The following is a 16,581-nucleotide window of genomic DNA, read 5'->3' as shown; positions in this document are numbered from 1 at the left end:
TGGGTTGTTGTGGCCTCCGGGCCTAGATGCTAGAGACCGGACTGTGGGTCCCTTTAAGTCTGACTGTAGGTTGGCTTTCTGGACTGGTCATTGTAGGTAATGGTTTATTTCCTGAGGCCAGTTGTTGTAAAGTCAGTGGAGGCAGTGCTGCTTCCTGGCTTGTTTCACCTGGCTTGCTCAGTCTGCTTTTTTTTTTTTATGACACCCAGGACCATCTGGGTACCTCAGGAGTGCTATTCTAGCAGGGTAAGGCAGTGCAGCAGTTCCTCCATCTTGTATTCTTTCAGAGGCTATTTCGGGTTTCACTCGAATTTGATCTCCTTGATGGAGAATCCCACTAGGAACAGGAGGGCAAGATGCTTCTGTCAAACCAAACGGCTTGCTTCTGTGAAGCTCCCCACCGCTGCCCCCAGCAGGCTGCTAAGCAAGACGCCAGGACTCCGCCTTCAAACCCCTGTGCAGTGTCCACTCCAGACTACACTTAGGTCATGAATTCCTGTGTGTAGTCCCAGCCAGCGGGAATAAAGAATTTCAATTGGCAACAAATGTTGTCAGAGTGTTCATCTCTGGTAGACTTCGTGTAACAGTCACACCTATAAGGAACTGGGTCCTCCCACATCTGTCATCAAACCAGAAACCACACCACGGGCTTCTCACAGGCCAATCAGATGGAGGCACTTTCACAGCTGAGGTTCCTCTTCCCAAATGATTGTAGCTTGTGCCAAGCTGACTTAAAACTGTTATAGCTTGATTAATTTTTTTTAAAGGGGATCCAGATTTTTCTTATTGCTCCTCTCTCACACAAAACAAAATGAAGAAAAAAAAAAAGTAAAGCTGCCAAAGAGAAATATCAAGGTCAGAGGTCAAATACCGGTGTAGTTGGGATCTTCCAGGGGCAAGCCTGTGGAGGCTGCGACCTACACAGCCTAGCCACAAAACAAGAATTCTGAGACTGACTTTAATTTATATATCTCTTGGGTGGTTGGGTTTTGAGATGGGACTGTCTATGTAGCCCTGGCTATCTTGGAACTCACTGTGTAGACCAGGCTGCCGAGGCTAGCTTTTGAAGGTGCCTTCTGGTCTTTAATTATATTTTCTTTTCCATTTTGAGACCAGGTCTCACTATGTAACCCTGACTGGGTAGAACTCACGGCTTCCCAAGTGGAACCCCCAGGAATAGGTGCATGTGCCACACCTACTAACTAAACAGCGGAAGACTTCTGTCATCTAAGGCACAGATATGTGTCTTGGCTTACTTTATAGTTTATGTTGGATAAAAACCAGAAATGACGAGTATGCTAACATTCTCCAAAACAACCGTTGGAAGTTTGTGATTATAAGTCTTTAAGCAGATACTGACTTGAAATACTGCAGAGGGAGCGTGCCAGACTGCATAGGTGGAGCAAAGAGTCGGAGTTCACCCAAAAGTGCTACTGTTGCACACTGAGAAACCCTACGCACGCAGGACATGGAATTCGTCAAAGCCTGCTAACAGTTTCAGAGGTTCAGTCCATTATCGTCATGGCGGGAAGCATGGCAGCCTACAGGCAGACATGGTGCTGAGAGCTCCGTATCTTGATCTACAGGCAGCAGAGGGTGACTGTGTGTCACACTGAGCGTAGCTCCTCAAAGCCCACCCCCTAGTGACACACTTCCTTCAACAAGACCAAGCCTACTCCAACAAGGCCATACCTTCTAATAGTGCCGCTCTCTATGGGCCAAGCATTCACACATGTGAGTCTATGGGGCACCACACTCCCCTAATTTAGGGTTGATTGGTTTGAAGACAGACTAGTTGATTGGCCTATAACTGTCATGGAATAGTGTGTCAGCCGGGGCCTATTGGCAAGGGGGGGAGGGGAGGGGAGGGGGAAGCCTTCCAGACCTTTGTTTTAAGCTGCCAAGTTTTTGTAACAGATCAGGAAGGTAAGAAAAGCCAGCCATGTCGGAAGTGGGTCACCTTTCTTACCTAGCCATGGCTCCTCTCCCTGTCTACCCACCAGAGAATCTCTGTTTCTCATGAGCGTACCCCATATCCCCCACAGAGGCACATATTAATAAAATAAGAAACTGAAAATAGTATGAGGCGTTATTACGAGTTGTTATAATGTAGTGGATTCATGTTTGCTTGAAAGAGAAATGTCGGCTTGCTCTCCTTGAAGCTCACTGTGGCTCCTCTCACGGTGAAGGAAGAGCTGGCAATGGAGTCCTGTGGGCCTGAGACTGAGTCCCTTCGCTTTCACCTGACTGTCTTCTTTCTCAAACTATCCCCAAGGAAAGACTGTTCTAAAAGCTTTGTGACTACCTTTCCTAACATCTCTTTCAAGGCGTCCTTGACTTGATGGTTGCGCAAGGCATAGATAAATGGATTCAGCAGAGGGGTCACAAATGTTGTGACCACGGTTACAGACCAGTTCGTGTCCACAGAGCCGCTCTGGGATGGCCTTACGTAGAGGAAAATGGCACTCCCGTAGAAGAGGGTTACCACCATCAAGTGGGAGGTACAGGTGGAGAAAGCCTTCTGCCGACCCGAAGCAGAGGGGATGCGCAGGACGGTCAGGACTATGTGGCCATAGGACGCAGCAGTAACGGAGAGCGAGGACACGATGACAAGAAAGGCCAGGACAAAGTCAGCCTCCTCCAGTCTAGTGGTGTTGGTACATGCCAGGTGAAGCAAGGGTCCACTGTCACAGAAGAAGTGCTGAACCACAGCACCTTGTCGGCAGAAAGGAAGCAAGGCCACAGCCACTGTGGGGCCAAGCACAGGGAGGATTCCCCCCAGCCAACAGGCCAAGGCCACCCGAAAGCACACGGCTCCATTCATGAGCAAGGGGTAGTGCAGAGGACGGCAGATGGCCAGGTAGCGATCCACAGACATGACGGCCAACAGTAGGAACTCCGAGGCCCCCAGAAAGAAGTAAAAGTAAAACTGAGTAATGCAGGCAGCAAAGGAAATGGTGTGCCGTCTGGAGAGGAAATCGCTCAGCATCTTCGGAATGATGACAGAAGTGATCAGAATCTCTAGGCAGGACAAGTTAGCCAAGAAGAAGTACATGGGCGTCTGCAGGCGCTGATCCGCTCCCACCACCCCCACAATCAACATGTTCCCTGTGAGAGTCAACAGGTAAATGAAAAGGAACAGGGAAAACACTTCCGCTCCTGTGCTGTTGAGATTCGGGAAGCCCGCCAGGACAAACTCTGCCGCGCCATCACTCTGGTTCCCAAGTGGAGCCATTATTATCTTTTCCAGCTGTAAGACCACGTGAATGTGCTCCTGATGAAAAGATGTTCTGTCACCCATCCCGAAACTCAAGGTCGCTGTCTGCTTACAGAGTAAGTTCCCCTAAAGGGTAGCTAAGGCTTAGGGAAACGTCAGGGGCCTGTATCTTCACCGATCTCATTCTCAACACTTGACTGATGGTTCTTCATTACGATGGGGAAAGTATCTCTGAACATCTGAATTGGGTGAAAATATGAGAATGTGATTTTGTGAGGAAACAGAGCTCCAGTCGATTTCCTGCCTTAGAATTCTTGCGTCTCTACGCACACTGACCGCGTACGCTCTGCTCCTCAGTTACAAATTTCAGTAAGGAGCAAGAGAAATAACAGGACAACGGATTCAAAAGTTTCCTACGTCAACCTAACAAACGAAGTGGCAGAGAAATCAGGACTGAAAGTCAAAGTCCAGGCTTGGCTTGCCCCCATGTTTGGAAGCAATCAAGGGATGGCGTTCTTGTTTGAATTTCAATTACCCAGCTAAACAATTAGCAGTAGAGCCTGGGACATTGTGTGCACCAATTCTCCCTTTTCACAGTAAAATGGAGAATTTTCCCAATAAACCAAGAGCCTAACCAAACTCAGACAATCACAAGCTGCTCTCATTTCTGAAGTAATTGTAGTATATATGAGACTATAGCAAGAAGCCATGTTGATCCACTCACTTAGTCTGTTGTATCCAGGCCAAGCGCCCTCACTAATATTAATATGTGCTTAGGAGGCCTTTTTCAATTTGTGACATTTTCCTTCTGAGACACAGTCTGAAGCCTTTCCAAAAACAGACTTCACTACACTGTCAGAAACAAAATTACAAATTCCTGCTATAATTAATTAAACTGGAAATGAAGTTGATTCAAGTCTTTCCAGTCCCACAAATTAAAAAAAAAAAAAAAAAAAAAAAAAAAAAAAAAAAAAAAAAAAAAAAGGTCAGGTTGATGGTATTCTAAAGTGCTGTCTCTAAAAGTCTCCATTAAAAGATAAGGAAAACACAAACTAAAGATAAGAAAAAAATAACTAAAAACTCTCAGTAGCAAAGTATCAGGATTAAGTATTAAGAGCACTGATTGTTCTACTGTTCTGAACACACCCCATTCTACCCCACACACAACCATCCCACCCCCAGCAGACGTTAAACTCCCGACTCTTTACTCTGGTCCCCATTCTCACCTCTGGATCTTAGATGTGGGAGTGGAAAGTATGTATCCTTTTCATCTGGGATACAGAAGCTTTGTGGTTATCCACCTTAGGGGCTAATTTGCTGGCACTCTTCCCTCCAGCATCTACAGAAATCACACTGTGCAGGTTAGGACTACAGTTTTAGCTCTGCTCTCACCATGATTCAATGACAGGGCACATTGCTGGATCACTGTCCAATGCCTAACGACATAACAGAAAACTTAAAGTTTGTGACCAGTAATGAAGAAATGTTAGGAAGAGTGTGAAACATGAGCCTTAGAGGGTAAGTAGTGTTCTCAAGAAAGAGATGCCTAAAATACAGGCTCTGAGGTGAGCCCTAAACTACAGGCTCTGGGGTGAGCCCTAAAATACAGGCTCTTGAGTGAGTGTTGAGGGGAGAGGAACATTTTTCACAGAAGCAAAGCATTTGACCTAAGAACAGAAAGTAAGGATGTAATGAGAAGGCATGGGGTACCTCAAAGCAGATCTTTTTTCTGGCCCTCTGTCATTCCTTGTGAAACCACCTCATTGGACTGAGCCTACCTATACCTGATGTAATGGGGGATGACTCTCCTGCTCCGGAATGCCCTTGATATTTCATAAGCATAGGACCTTGATATTTTTATTTTCCCCAATTTGTAAGTCAGTATCACCTCCACCCCGCCATCCTTCCAGCAACCTGCACTGCAAAACTGAGAGTAGGCTGGTCTCCTTGAAGCTCCAGGGGATGAATTCTGCACTTGGGGAAACAAGAGGGTAGGTAAGGCCTCTTCCCTTGGGCTCTTCTCCCTGGCATAGCCTCTGGTGCTGATCTTCTCTTCTGCCTAGTGAGCAGAGAGGCTTTCTGACCCTGAGGAGGGTGTTACATTGTTCCTCACAGATTGCTGTGTTCTGTTTGTCTTATTGAGTCTTTTGAGACAGGGTCTCACTAAGTAGCCTTGGACCTTGCTATATAGACCAGGTTGGCCTTGAATTCACAGAGATGGGTATAAAAACAGTTCCTGGCTATACTGTCCCTTCTTATGCCACCAGCAAGTCAAACACCAGGGCCCAGTATCTCTCTGTAGACGGAATAGCTCCTACCAAATGATCAGTGTCCTGGGCTGACCTAGACACAGCTCATGTGAAAGACAATTGTCTCAGCACTAAAATGTCACTGCAGGAACAGTAGCTGGAAGGCAAGGGGGTGAACATGGGTAGTTACTTCTACCTTAAGAGTACAACACACTTACCAATAGATGTTTTCCCTCTAGTGGTTGAAAAACATTGTATTCTATTTCATTTTATTTTATTTTTTTGTCTCAATGGGCTTTAGGAATAGAATGTCCATTGTTTTGCTTTTAGACCCCATTCTTCCAGGCTCCTGGTTTTAGATCGAGTGCAGGGAAGAAACACTTGAAGTCATTGGTCTCTAAAAAAATCTCTGTATAGCAAGGTAGGATCTTCCATGTGCCACTTTGGTTTCCGTTGGAGAAATAAGACTTGATCTAGACATGTGGAGCTTAAGGAACAGCAGGGCTGGGGAGAAGAAATTATCCAGACAGCAAGACAGTAAAAGAGAGAGCGTGTGGTGCAAACATGTCCCAGAGGTTCCAGAAATTTGTGATTCTATGATAACTTCCTATACCCTGTGCCTTGTAAATCTGAAAAGGAGACAAAGAATGTTGTTGTCTTCATCTGACATCAACCACCCTAAGTCAGACAACGGTAGAAAAAGCATTAGCTGTGGAAATGAAGGAAATCATGGCACCTGACCAACATCAACCACCTTGCTCCTCATGACACTCAGGGGGAAATGTCTGTAACCCAAGCAACGTAGACATCACCTCCTCACCCCGAGGACTTAAAATGATAGTGCAACTCTTCCCCTTGGGTTCTATGGTAGAAAATAATGGAAGACCCAAGGGTGTGATGAGATAGTAAGAGGCTGTCCATACCATCTCTCTGCTGCTGTTTCTCCCTGCCATATACTCCATATCCTGCCAATCACATGGAACTCCATGTACCCAAAACATTGTCAAGGATTCTAGACAGCTGCTCGCATGTGTTCATCTCTATGGACCATATGCTCCTTCCTAAAGACCTGATGGCTTCCTGTTCAGGTCCAAGCCTCAGTTTACTCAATTCTCCTACTCATTCCTCTCCATCCCACCTTTTTGAGCACTTTCCAACCAGAACTATGACCAACCATTTCTGCTGACTTCTTTCCAGCCTGATACTTAAGCTGCTACTTTACTACCTTTCCCTCTTGGCTTGTCTTCTAGTCTCTTCATCTTTAGGGCACTAAGTTTCCACCTTTGCATTTCTGGCATGAGTCACAGTGCTTGGAACATACTAGATGCTTTAAAATGGCATGCACACTCACCTACTCTGAATCCCCAGAATGGAAGAGCAGCTGCTCCTCTGAAATAAACATGAGTTGAGTTCTGAGCCAAGTAGAACACCCAGGGCCTTCCAGGGTCAGTTTGACTGGATTCAGTCCTTGCTGGACATAATCCTTCTGAGAGCATTAAAGATAGCCATAAAGAAGCCTGGGCAAAGTGAGACAAGCCATCACTAAACTGTAAAGGAAGGAGCAAGATCGGACAGAGGATTGGCAGAGCTGTTGCACCAAACCAGGTTCTAAGCAGGAGCTCTCACTTGCTAACCTAAGGGGAGGATGCATCTGGAGAAAAGACCCAAGGAGTGTGAGAGCTGTCTAGAGAACTCTATGCAAAAATTTAAACCTTAACTGAAGCGGGACCTCGTGGCTCATGCCTGTAAGCACAGCACTTGGATTATTATAAATTTGAGGTCAGCTTGGGATACATAAGATTCTGTCTCAAAATAAAACTTTTGATCAAACTATAATACTTAAAGCCACTGAAAAAATAAGCCGAGATTGTTTTTTTTTAATTACAGAACAAGTTTTTCAAAATTTAAAATTTTGACTGGCATACAGAGAAATTGGTTTCCTTGAGACATTTTCACAATGCACATTATTATTATTTTATTATTTATTTTTATTTGCCATCCTACACTTGCCCATATCCCTCCTCAGCATCTTGTGAATCCCCTCCCACCGTCGTCCCATTTAATGACACATACATTCTGTTACCCACTCGGCTGCCCCTCCCTTAGTCTCTCTCTTTCATAGTCACCTTCCTACTTCCATATCCCACACATATACATGCATGTAGCATACATGTATGTATTCATATATACACTTACAAATATGCATGTGTACAATGTATGGACAAAGTTAAATATAGACTCCATATATTGAAAAAACACAATATTTATCTTCTGAGTTTGGCTTATTTCCATCCATTTTCCTATGAATGTCATAATTTCCTTCTGTGTGACAGCTGAAGACAATTCCACCATGTATACCTACCCATGTTCCCCTTTCCTGTTTGTCTGTTGGTCATTGGTTGGCTCCATTTCTTAGCTACTATGAACAACACAGCATTGAACGCAGGTTGATGAGGAGCTCTGTGGGATGCTGACTTAGACTCCTTGAGGCAAGGCTGGATTGATTACATGGTAAGCTTTGGTATTTTGAAGAGTCTCCACATTGACTTCCATACTGGCTGCACCCATTTCTATTCTGACTAGGAGTAAATAATAATTTCTCTTTCCCTTTGCACTTGTTGTAACTTCTTGCTTGGTGATTTCAACTGGGGTGAAATGGGGTCTCAAAGTTATTTTAATTTTTTCCCTACTGGCCAGGGATTTTTTTTTACTTTATTTATTTATTTATTTATTTATTTATTATTTTTATGTATATGAGTACACTGTGACTGTCTTCAGATACACCAGAAGAGGGCATCAGATCCCATTACAGATGGTTGTGAGCCACCATGTCATTGGTGGGAATTGAATTCAAGACCTCTGGAAGAGCAGCCACTGCTCTTAACCTCTGAGCTATCTCTCCAGCCCCCATGGCTAGGAATATTAAACACATTTTCAAATCCTTATTGGCCATTTTGTTTTATTTCTTTGGAAAGCTATCTATTCAGTTCACTAGTTCACTTATTAGTCACACAATTTTGGGTTTTTAACTTTGGGGTTCCTTATAGCTTTTTAAATATTTATCTTCTATGAGACATAGCAAGTTTCCCCCCCCCCCATTCAGCAGGCTGTTTCTTCACTACAAAGATTGCTTCCTTTGTGGCACTGAAGTGCTTTAATCTTGTGCAATCTTCTTTGTCAACTGTTAAGATTATTTCCTATACAGTTAGAATCTTTTCCAAGAAGTCCTTGGAACTATTCTTGAAGCATTTTCTCTCTTTCCTCTGTCAATCTCCAAGTTTAGGGTCTTACATTAAGGTATTCCATCCTTTTTGAATGAGTTTCTCTACAGGGTAAGACATGTATAGTTTCATTTTTCTACATGCATGCAAGACATGCAGTTTTTCCAGACCGATTTGTTGAAGAGACTCTTCTTGTCAAAGATTAAGCGTTAAAATTAAGTGTTAGACATGTGTGAAAATGACTCTGGCGCTCGGCTAATAATACTATCAAACCTAGTTGATCATGTGACACTAGACATAGTAGGGGAAGTGTGCTTATGTCTGTGACTGCATGTGCTCATGATGTTTTAGATTTTGTCTTTAAGGTGGTTCAAAGTAAAGCTATGACAATGTGCAGGCTGACAGCACTGGGCGCAGCACTGAGCACTTGCAGAAACCCACTTGTATCTTCAGCAACACAAGGGAAACTAAGTCCCTCCCTTGTCCATACCCACTCTCTTCCCATCATCCCATTAACTGTTGTAGTGTTGGTTCTTCCAATGTTTTTTTGTTGTTGTTATATGACAGCAAAAGGCAAACACATAAAGTAACTAATAGATTTTTTTTTTACATCAATAACCGTAGTTAAAACATTTTCTACCTGTTCTCAGTAATAAGAGAGGGGGAAATTCTACAGGATATAAAGGAAGAGTTTATTTTTGCTCACAGCACCAGGGGGATAGGAGTCTGTTGTTGTGGGGAGGCACAGTAGCAAGTGGCAAGCATAGTTGCAGGAGGCAGAGGCTGAGAATTCAAATGGTTAGGAAGAATGGGAAAGAGGGACCAGGAAGTGGCCTTTGGCTTTTAATCTCAAAGTCTGTCCTCTAGTGACATTCTTCTTCCAGCAAGACTGCACCACCTAACCCTCCCCAAGCAGCGTCACCAATTGGGGACCGAGTGTTCAAACACCCAAGCCCATGGAGGAAAGTTCTCACTGAGACTGTCTCATGCTCTAAATGCAGAGAGGAAAACAGAGTAAACATATAATAGTGACAATCAATTCTTTGTGAGGTGACCAAGCTTTTAGAAATTCAATATTTCCTTAGTTAAAAATTAACATCAGGGGCTGCAGAGATGGCTCAGTGGTTAAGAGCAATGGCTGCCCTTCTTGAGTTCAATTCCCAGCAACCACATGATGGCTCACAACCATCTGTAGTAGGATCTGATGCCCTCTTCTGGTGTATCTGAAGACGGTGACAGTATATTTAAATATATAAAAAATAAATAAATCTTTTTTTTTTTAAATTAACATCAGAAATATCTCCCCAAAGACAGAAGCTAATTCTGCAGAATTAACCAACCAGTCTCTGGGGAATGTCAAATATCATGTGGGTTCTACAGATCCCAAGACCTGCAAACTGATAATGAACTCCAAAAGGAATACAACTTTATCTGAAACAACCTGCTTCTAATCCAGACATTGTGGAGACAAGATAGAAATTCAAAAACACAGAGAATCACAGTTTGGAGTGCAGAGATCGAATTGGAGTAATGGTTGGGTTATGGAAATTGGTTTTTCATTCTGACAGATTCCTTAAAATTAATTTCTTCTTTTGTCCCATTTAAGTTTTTAACTGCATAGGAAAACATGACAAAGTGCTGTCACATGACAAAGTACTGTCACAAAATGTGATAACAGATGTTTAGCTCAGTCCAGGCTGCTGTAACAAGTTGCCATGAGCCAGGTGGCTTGAGGAGCTAGGTTGGTGACAGCACTTGCCTATCTAGCATGAACAAAGCTCAAGTTTAAAGAAAATAAATCACACATTTATTTTCTTGCTACTGAAGTTAGAAGATGTGGAAGCCGGGGTCTTAGCTGCCCAGGTCCTCAGCAAGGGTCCTTTGCTCTACTCCTGGAGTTATTCACTTGCCACCATAGATCAAAAGAACATGCTAGAACTCTGGCCTCATTTGTGATGGCACTCATTCTATTGATCAGCGTTCTGCCCTGCATCAACCAGCCTCCCATCACTATAACAAAACCCACACCGGACAGTGTGGAACACCCAGTCATGAATGGGATGTCTTCATCGAGCACCTCCCCCCCATGCCTCAGGGAACCATGAGGAAGAAGAGGCAGAAGGACTGTAAGAGCCCGTAGAGATGGAAGACTCCAAGGAAGTAGTGCCTTTAGCCACAACAGGAGTGAAGCACACATGAACTCACACAGAGGAAGCGTGTACAGAACCCACAAGGGTTCAAACCATGTGGGGGCCCAGACTGAGACGGGGACATAAACAAGAAGCTATCTCCAGTGGACAACCAGTTTCAAAGGAAAATTCCGTTTTCTCTGTTGGAGTATCACTGAGTATACTAACCACACTTTAGAGAGGCCCCGCACTCAACAGTAGGTGGGCAGCCAACACAAAATAAAACCAACACAAAATGAAACCAACACAAAATGAACTTAATGGTGTTTTTGTAGGTTTTTGTCACATATTGCTTTGTTTGGATACTATTTTTCACTTTACTGGTCTTTTGTTTGTATATTATAGTTTCTAGCTTTGTGTTTTTATGGTTGTGTATGTACATGTGTGTATGTGTATGCATGTGCATACATGCCACAGTGCATATGTGGAGCACATAGGACAACCTTAGTGTCAGTCCTAGCCTTCCACCTTGTTGGAGGCAGGATTTCCCATTATTCTTCAAGCTCTTTCCTGTTTCTGCCTCCTGTCTCACTCCAGAACTGCTGGGATTGCAGAGAGGTGATGTCATCTCACAGGTAGATGGTGTCAGTCATCTCACAGGTAGATGGTGTCAGTCATCTCACAGGTAGATGGTGTCAGTCATCTCACAGGTAGATGTCATTTCCAGCTTTACTCAAGTGTTAGAGATCTGAACACAAGTTCTCACATTTGCATGACACTGCTTTGCTATTAAATATTTCCCCAGTTCTGACGAAGACTTTTAACACACCACTAATTTGCTTCTCCAACCCAAAAGCTAAGAATGTTATCAAATAGAAACTGGGGCTGTGACAGAGACTTCCCTGTTTGACACAACCTGCCTTCTCAGTGTTTCCACCAGCGATCTCAATAATTGTATTATCTTGAAATCAACTTTCTCTGTTCTGTTACTATTAAAACATTGTTCTGTTAAAACTTTACTCAACCCTTTTGTTTGATTGTTTGGTGTTTTGTTTTGTTTGTTTGTTTTTGAGGTAGGGTCTCTCTACATAGCCCTAAAAGTCGTTAGATAGAACAGGCAGGTAAAAACTCACAGAGATCCACCTGCCTCTGCCTCCCAAGAGCTGGGACTAATGGGGGGCGGGGTCACCACATCAGGCCTGGAGGCTTGAAGCCTTCGAGCCTTTTGAAGGCTACAGAATACCAGGACGTTGCTGAGGCAGGGGGATTCTCTTGGCCTGACAGTGATATTGCTTTCCTTCAGCAGTGGGAAGCACTTCTTGGCTTGATGCAGACACTGTATATTAGCACTGAGAGGAGCTTCTTGAAAAGGCATCCTGACCCAATGGGAAACGGCCCCTCCCTTTTCTCAAACATTAGAAATCTGTCCTCCTATGGAAGAGGTTCCCTTCAGAGCCCTTTGTCATGGCCAGTTCCAGTTGGACACCACATAGCAGTTAGCTACTCCATTTTCTCAGAGGCCACCCCTCTCCTGATCCTGGCATTGCCCTTCTCCTCCTGCAAGAGGTTGGGCCTCTTCATCTTCCAGCTAGGGTCCACTACTACCTGGGAGCAAAAACCAGCAAGAGCTCCCACCGACAGTGGCCTATGAAAAAGATGTGAATTTAGATGGCTCTACAAGAACACAGTTGCTGTCCAATCTAGCTTGCCTTACTCACTCGCTAGTCCCCAGCCTCCCAGGCTGCTTGAGTTCTTTCACCCTCGAGTGTGAGCAGCTAACTGAGAGAGGGTGACCCTCACTCTTCCATCACGTGTAGTAAAACACGCAAAAGTGTGAGTGAGCTTGGAAAAGCAGAGGCACAGGAGTTGAGGTCAGTAGTTACAAAGGCATACTTCATGTCCACTTTGAGGAGTGACCTCATCTTGCTAGCAGTGACAACCTTTCTCACAAGTGCAAGAAACATGGTTAGAATGAGTCTTTTCTGTTCCCATGTCTGTCTTCCTCCACACATGGTGAGAAATTGAGACAGAAAGACATCGAATAAGCTACAAAGACAGGGACTGGTAAGGGGGAGAGTGGAGGAAGGAGGAGAAAAAGGGAGAGGGGACTGTCACATACTTGCAAGGAAACACATAAGGAGTCAAAGACAAACACAAACTAACAAGCCCTCAGAGAACGAAAAGAGACATGGGGGCTGAGGGGAGAAAGGAGGGCAGATCTGGAGATAGAATGGGCACAAGACCAGAATCCCAGCACTAAGGAAGCAGAGTCGGGCAGATTTCTGTGGGTTCAAGGTCAACCTGGTCTATACAGTGAGTTCTAGGTCTCCCAGGCCTACATTGTGAGAGCCTGTCAAGGAAGTGGGGAGGTATGTGTGCGAAGGCAAACAAAGAGTAAGGCCTGGGGGGAGAGTTGGAGGGAGATAGGGTAAGCAAAAGCAGCCTCAATAAGATGGCAGCTTCTGGTTTCCAGAAGCCATCTTGAAAAAAAGGTAGTGGGAAAGTGAGGGGAGAGGAAAAGGGAATCTAGGCATCACCAGCAGTGGAAGGGGAAGACCCGGGGCTGTATAATGTCCCCTCACCCAACTCAGAGGCCATTTAGTGGACTCCCAGCTTAGAACCCACCCCAGATGGAGTTGTTTCCGATAAAGCTGTTACTTTTGCTTTCTCCACGGCCCTATCTTCTGTTTTCCCTATTCAGTTTTTGTTGTTCATTCCCCAGGAAAGCTCAGTGAAACCCTTGACAACCACTCCCAACCCTGTCCCATGACTGAAAGGGAGACAGCGTGGAGGAAAAATGGGAGAGGGAGAGGAAAAGGAAAAGCTAAGGAGCCAGAGAGACAGACAGACAGACAGACAGACAACTAAAGAATAAACGTGGGAAAGAAGGAGGGGGAGAACAGGGTAGAAAGGAAGAAAGAGGGACAGTGGAGGAAGGGAGACAGGGAGAGGGAAAGACATAGAGGCAGAGAGAGAAAAGATTGAATGTAAGAAAATGAGAGTAAGAGAGAGTTTGGTGGAAGGAAAAGAGGAGGGAGACTGGAGGGAGTGATGGAGGGAGGGTGACTGGAGGGGATGTGGAGAGAGATGATGGAGGGGGTGATGGAGGGAGGGTGACTGGAGGGAGGTGATGGAGGGAGTGATGGAGGGAGGGTGACTGGAGGGGGTGATGGAGGGAGGTTACCTGAGTAAAGGAGAGGTTGAGGTTGAAACAGGGGCTTAGGAAGACAAACATGAGAATAGCTAAAAGAAACACAAAATACCTGGGGTAGGGGATAGAGAGAAAAGGAGACAGACAGACAGACAAGGATATACTTAGAAGAGAGGGAGAAAGAAACGCTGGTCTTAACTCTGCATTGGTTACCTTTCAGCTGCTATTGTAATGTATGTAACACACTACCCAGGCAACTTGTAGGGTGTAGACTCCATTCGGGCTTATGTTCCAGAGAGACCAGAGTCCATTTAGGAGGGGAAACACGGGAACAAATCCTGATCACACCCTCAGCTGTCACAGAATGCAGAGAGAGCAAACAGGAAGGGGGTGGACTGTGAGTGCACAAAGCCTCCCAGTGACGTACTTCCCCAGCAGGCTTGCACCACCTTTCCAAACAGTGTCACCAGCGGATCACCAAGTGTTCAAATACTGGAGCCTGTGGTGGTCATTTCTCAATCAAACCACCACAGCTTGATTCCGGCACATGGCAGTCTGTGTTAGTCTGGTTACTGTAAGTTTGAGGCCTGCACAACCTATTGAGTGACTACTGGACTGGGTTTGGCTATAGAACCATATTCTAGAACTCATAAAACCAAAAATAAAATAAAAAGATAAAGACCAAAATGGCTCTTCAAGGTCCCAATTGACAATATTTGAAGACAGGTTGTTTTGTTTTGTTTTGTTTTGTTTCCCCTTTGGTTAGGAAAGGCACCACGAGAGAATGCTTCTTTAAAAGACCTCAAATTCTGGCCATGTACGATGGGCCAGGCCTGTTGTCTCAGCACGTGGAAGATGCAGGCAGGAGGCTCAGGAGTTGAAAGGTCATCTTCAGTTACACATCAAGTTCCAGAACGACCTAGGCTACATGAGACTGCCTGAAAACAAAGCAAAACAAACAAATGGCCCCAAACAAGCAAAGAGAAAAACAGCGTCTCTGACTTCACATTCACCCTAGGACTTTTGGTTCTGGTCTTAGTTTGTCTCAGTCCTTTGATGTCACTTCCCAGTGGTTTGTTTAGGAAATAGAGGACGATGAGGGAAACAGCCGTGCGAAGTACAGGTGAGAAAGACATTGTCATAAATAAAAGTTTGTTAAGAAGCAGGCAAGAGCCATCACTGTTTCAACTCTACAAAGACCTCCACAGAGAGCTTGACATGAGGGACTAGTGTGCTTTTTTTTTTTTTTTTTTTTTTTGGTCACATACCCCAGGCTAGAGACAGGTGCTCAGAAAATCCACTAGCATTTTTATATTACACCAAAGAGAGAATGAAGACGAACTAAAGCAGGCTTGGGAAAGAAAACACTGGCAGTGGTGGGATTCGAACCCACGCCTCCAAAGAGACTGGAGCCTAAATCCAGCGCCTTAGACCGCTCGGCCACACTACCGACCTGCCTGCTTTTTCTCGTGTATACTAACTATTTACATGATTCCATTTCTCTTTAAACTGCGCTCTGAAATTCAGGTTTAAAGGATTTTTTTTTTCCCCCAAACTGCTGGCCAGGCGCTAGAGTGAGCAGATTAAACGAAGCACCCTTCCGAGGTGGGTCCTGCAACCCTGCTGGCCGCACCCCAGAGGGTGCTGTCTGCAGGCTGATCAGTTCCTCTGCTGAAGTTTGCCCAGTGTGTGGCCAGCCGCTGCAGACGCGTTGTGCACTGTGTAGAAGCAGAGGTGGCCGGTGCCCACGGGAGAAGATGACAGAGGCGCCCTTCCCTATGGAATCACACAGATTGGATGAACCAGGGCGGTGCTGGAGGCATCCAGGATTCTGCGATGTCAGCGTGCTCCGGTCTCCACTCGCCCCGCTACCATACCCCCTCCCCGCGCTAGAGGCTCACGGGTCTCGAGTCAGGAGCTGCGGCTCCGGAACAAAATGAGTTCTCTGATTTCGGGAAGAGTGGCCAAGCCGCAGATGTGGTTCATTTAGAGCTTCTGGCATGTGACCCACCAAACATGGGCCTCCGTGTTCCCTGTGCAGGAGAAAAGTCCCCCGGTTCCTGATCACAGCTGGTGTAAATCACAGGACACTGCTTTGGTGAACTGTGTTTGTGTGTGTAGCCGTAGCTGAGAATTGAACCCTCTGCTGTTATCTAGAAAAACGAGGACTAGTCCAGCGAAAGGATTGGGATTGGTAAATATTTGAACGAATTTTGCATCTTTAAACGGAAATTGTGTTTTCCTGGTAATATTCAAATCACATCTTCCATTTGACCCAATTCAGTATTCTTGGGGGCAAATTTCCACAAGGCAGTAAGCGGGAAGGCTGTATATATTTCTGATCCTTGCTTACCTCTTTTGCAAACAGTGCAATCCAAGTTGAAGCCACCCAGACCTAGCCCAGCTCTGTTATTTTCTAGGGGATCATGATCCAGGTCTTTTTCTCCACTTATTAAACAACTAAAAGGTAGGGGAAATTTCAGACGCAGTAGGCAGCAACGGGTATTTTGAAGAAGTTAGGGAGCGCGTGGGTATTCACACGGGGGCGGGGTGAGGAAGCGCAAACATACAGAAAGTCTCCCCACAAAGTGGGAAAGGGAACCAGAAAGTGAAA

At 45.1% G+C, this 16,581-nt stretch overlaps 1 protein-coding gene and 1 non-coding gene across 4 annotated transcripts in view; both read right to left on the bottom strand.

Moving 5' to 3' along the window:
* The window catches only part of Or6s1 (olfactory receptor family 6 subfamily S member 1), a 7,460-nt gene extending 1,007 nt beyond the window's left edge, over window positions 1-6,453 (bottom strand). The window contains exons 1-3 of one of the 3 annotated variants that reach the window (XM_076931076.1): window positions 5,685-6,453; window positions 4,444-4,653; window positions 1-3,456 (exon numbers count right to left, since the gene is read on the bottom strand). The exon at window positions 1-3,456 is cut by the window's left edge and continues 1,007 nt beyond it. In XM_076931076.1, the coding sequence (XP_076787191.1) occupies window positions 2,240-3,301 (1,062 nt within the window). In that variant the 5' untranslated portion in view covers window positions 3,302-3,456; window positions 4,444-4,653; window positions 5,685-6,453 and the 3' untranslated portion in view covers window positions 1-2,239. The remainder of the gene's footprint in view (window positions 3,457-4,443; window positions 4,654-5,684) is intronic. The other 2 variants (XM_076931077.1, XM_076931078.1) reach the window with 2 other exon arrangements.
* An 8,882-nt stretch (window positions 6,454-15,335) lies between these two features.
* Trnal-uag (transfer RNA leucine (anticodon UAG)) lies at window positions 15,336-15,417 on the bottom strand. Its single transcript has one exon. It is a non-coding gene; the product is annotated as a tRNA-Leu (tRNA).
* Between the last annotated feature and the right edge of the window lie 1,164 nt (window positions 15,418-16,581).

This window comes from Arvicanthis niloticus, chromosome 3 (assembly GCF_011762505.2).
Source record: "Arvicanthis niloticus isolate mArvNil1 chromosome 3, mArvNil1.pat.X, whole genome shotgun sequence".
Classification (NCBI taxonomy): domain Eukaryota; kingdom Metazoa; phylum Chordata; class Mammalia; order Rodentia; family Muridae; genus Arvicanthis; species Arvicanthis niloticus.
The sequence above is the reverse complement of the archived record's forward strand: the minus strand, read 5'-3'. Positions and strand labels throughout refer to the sequence as shown.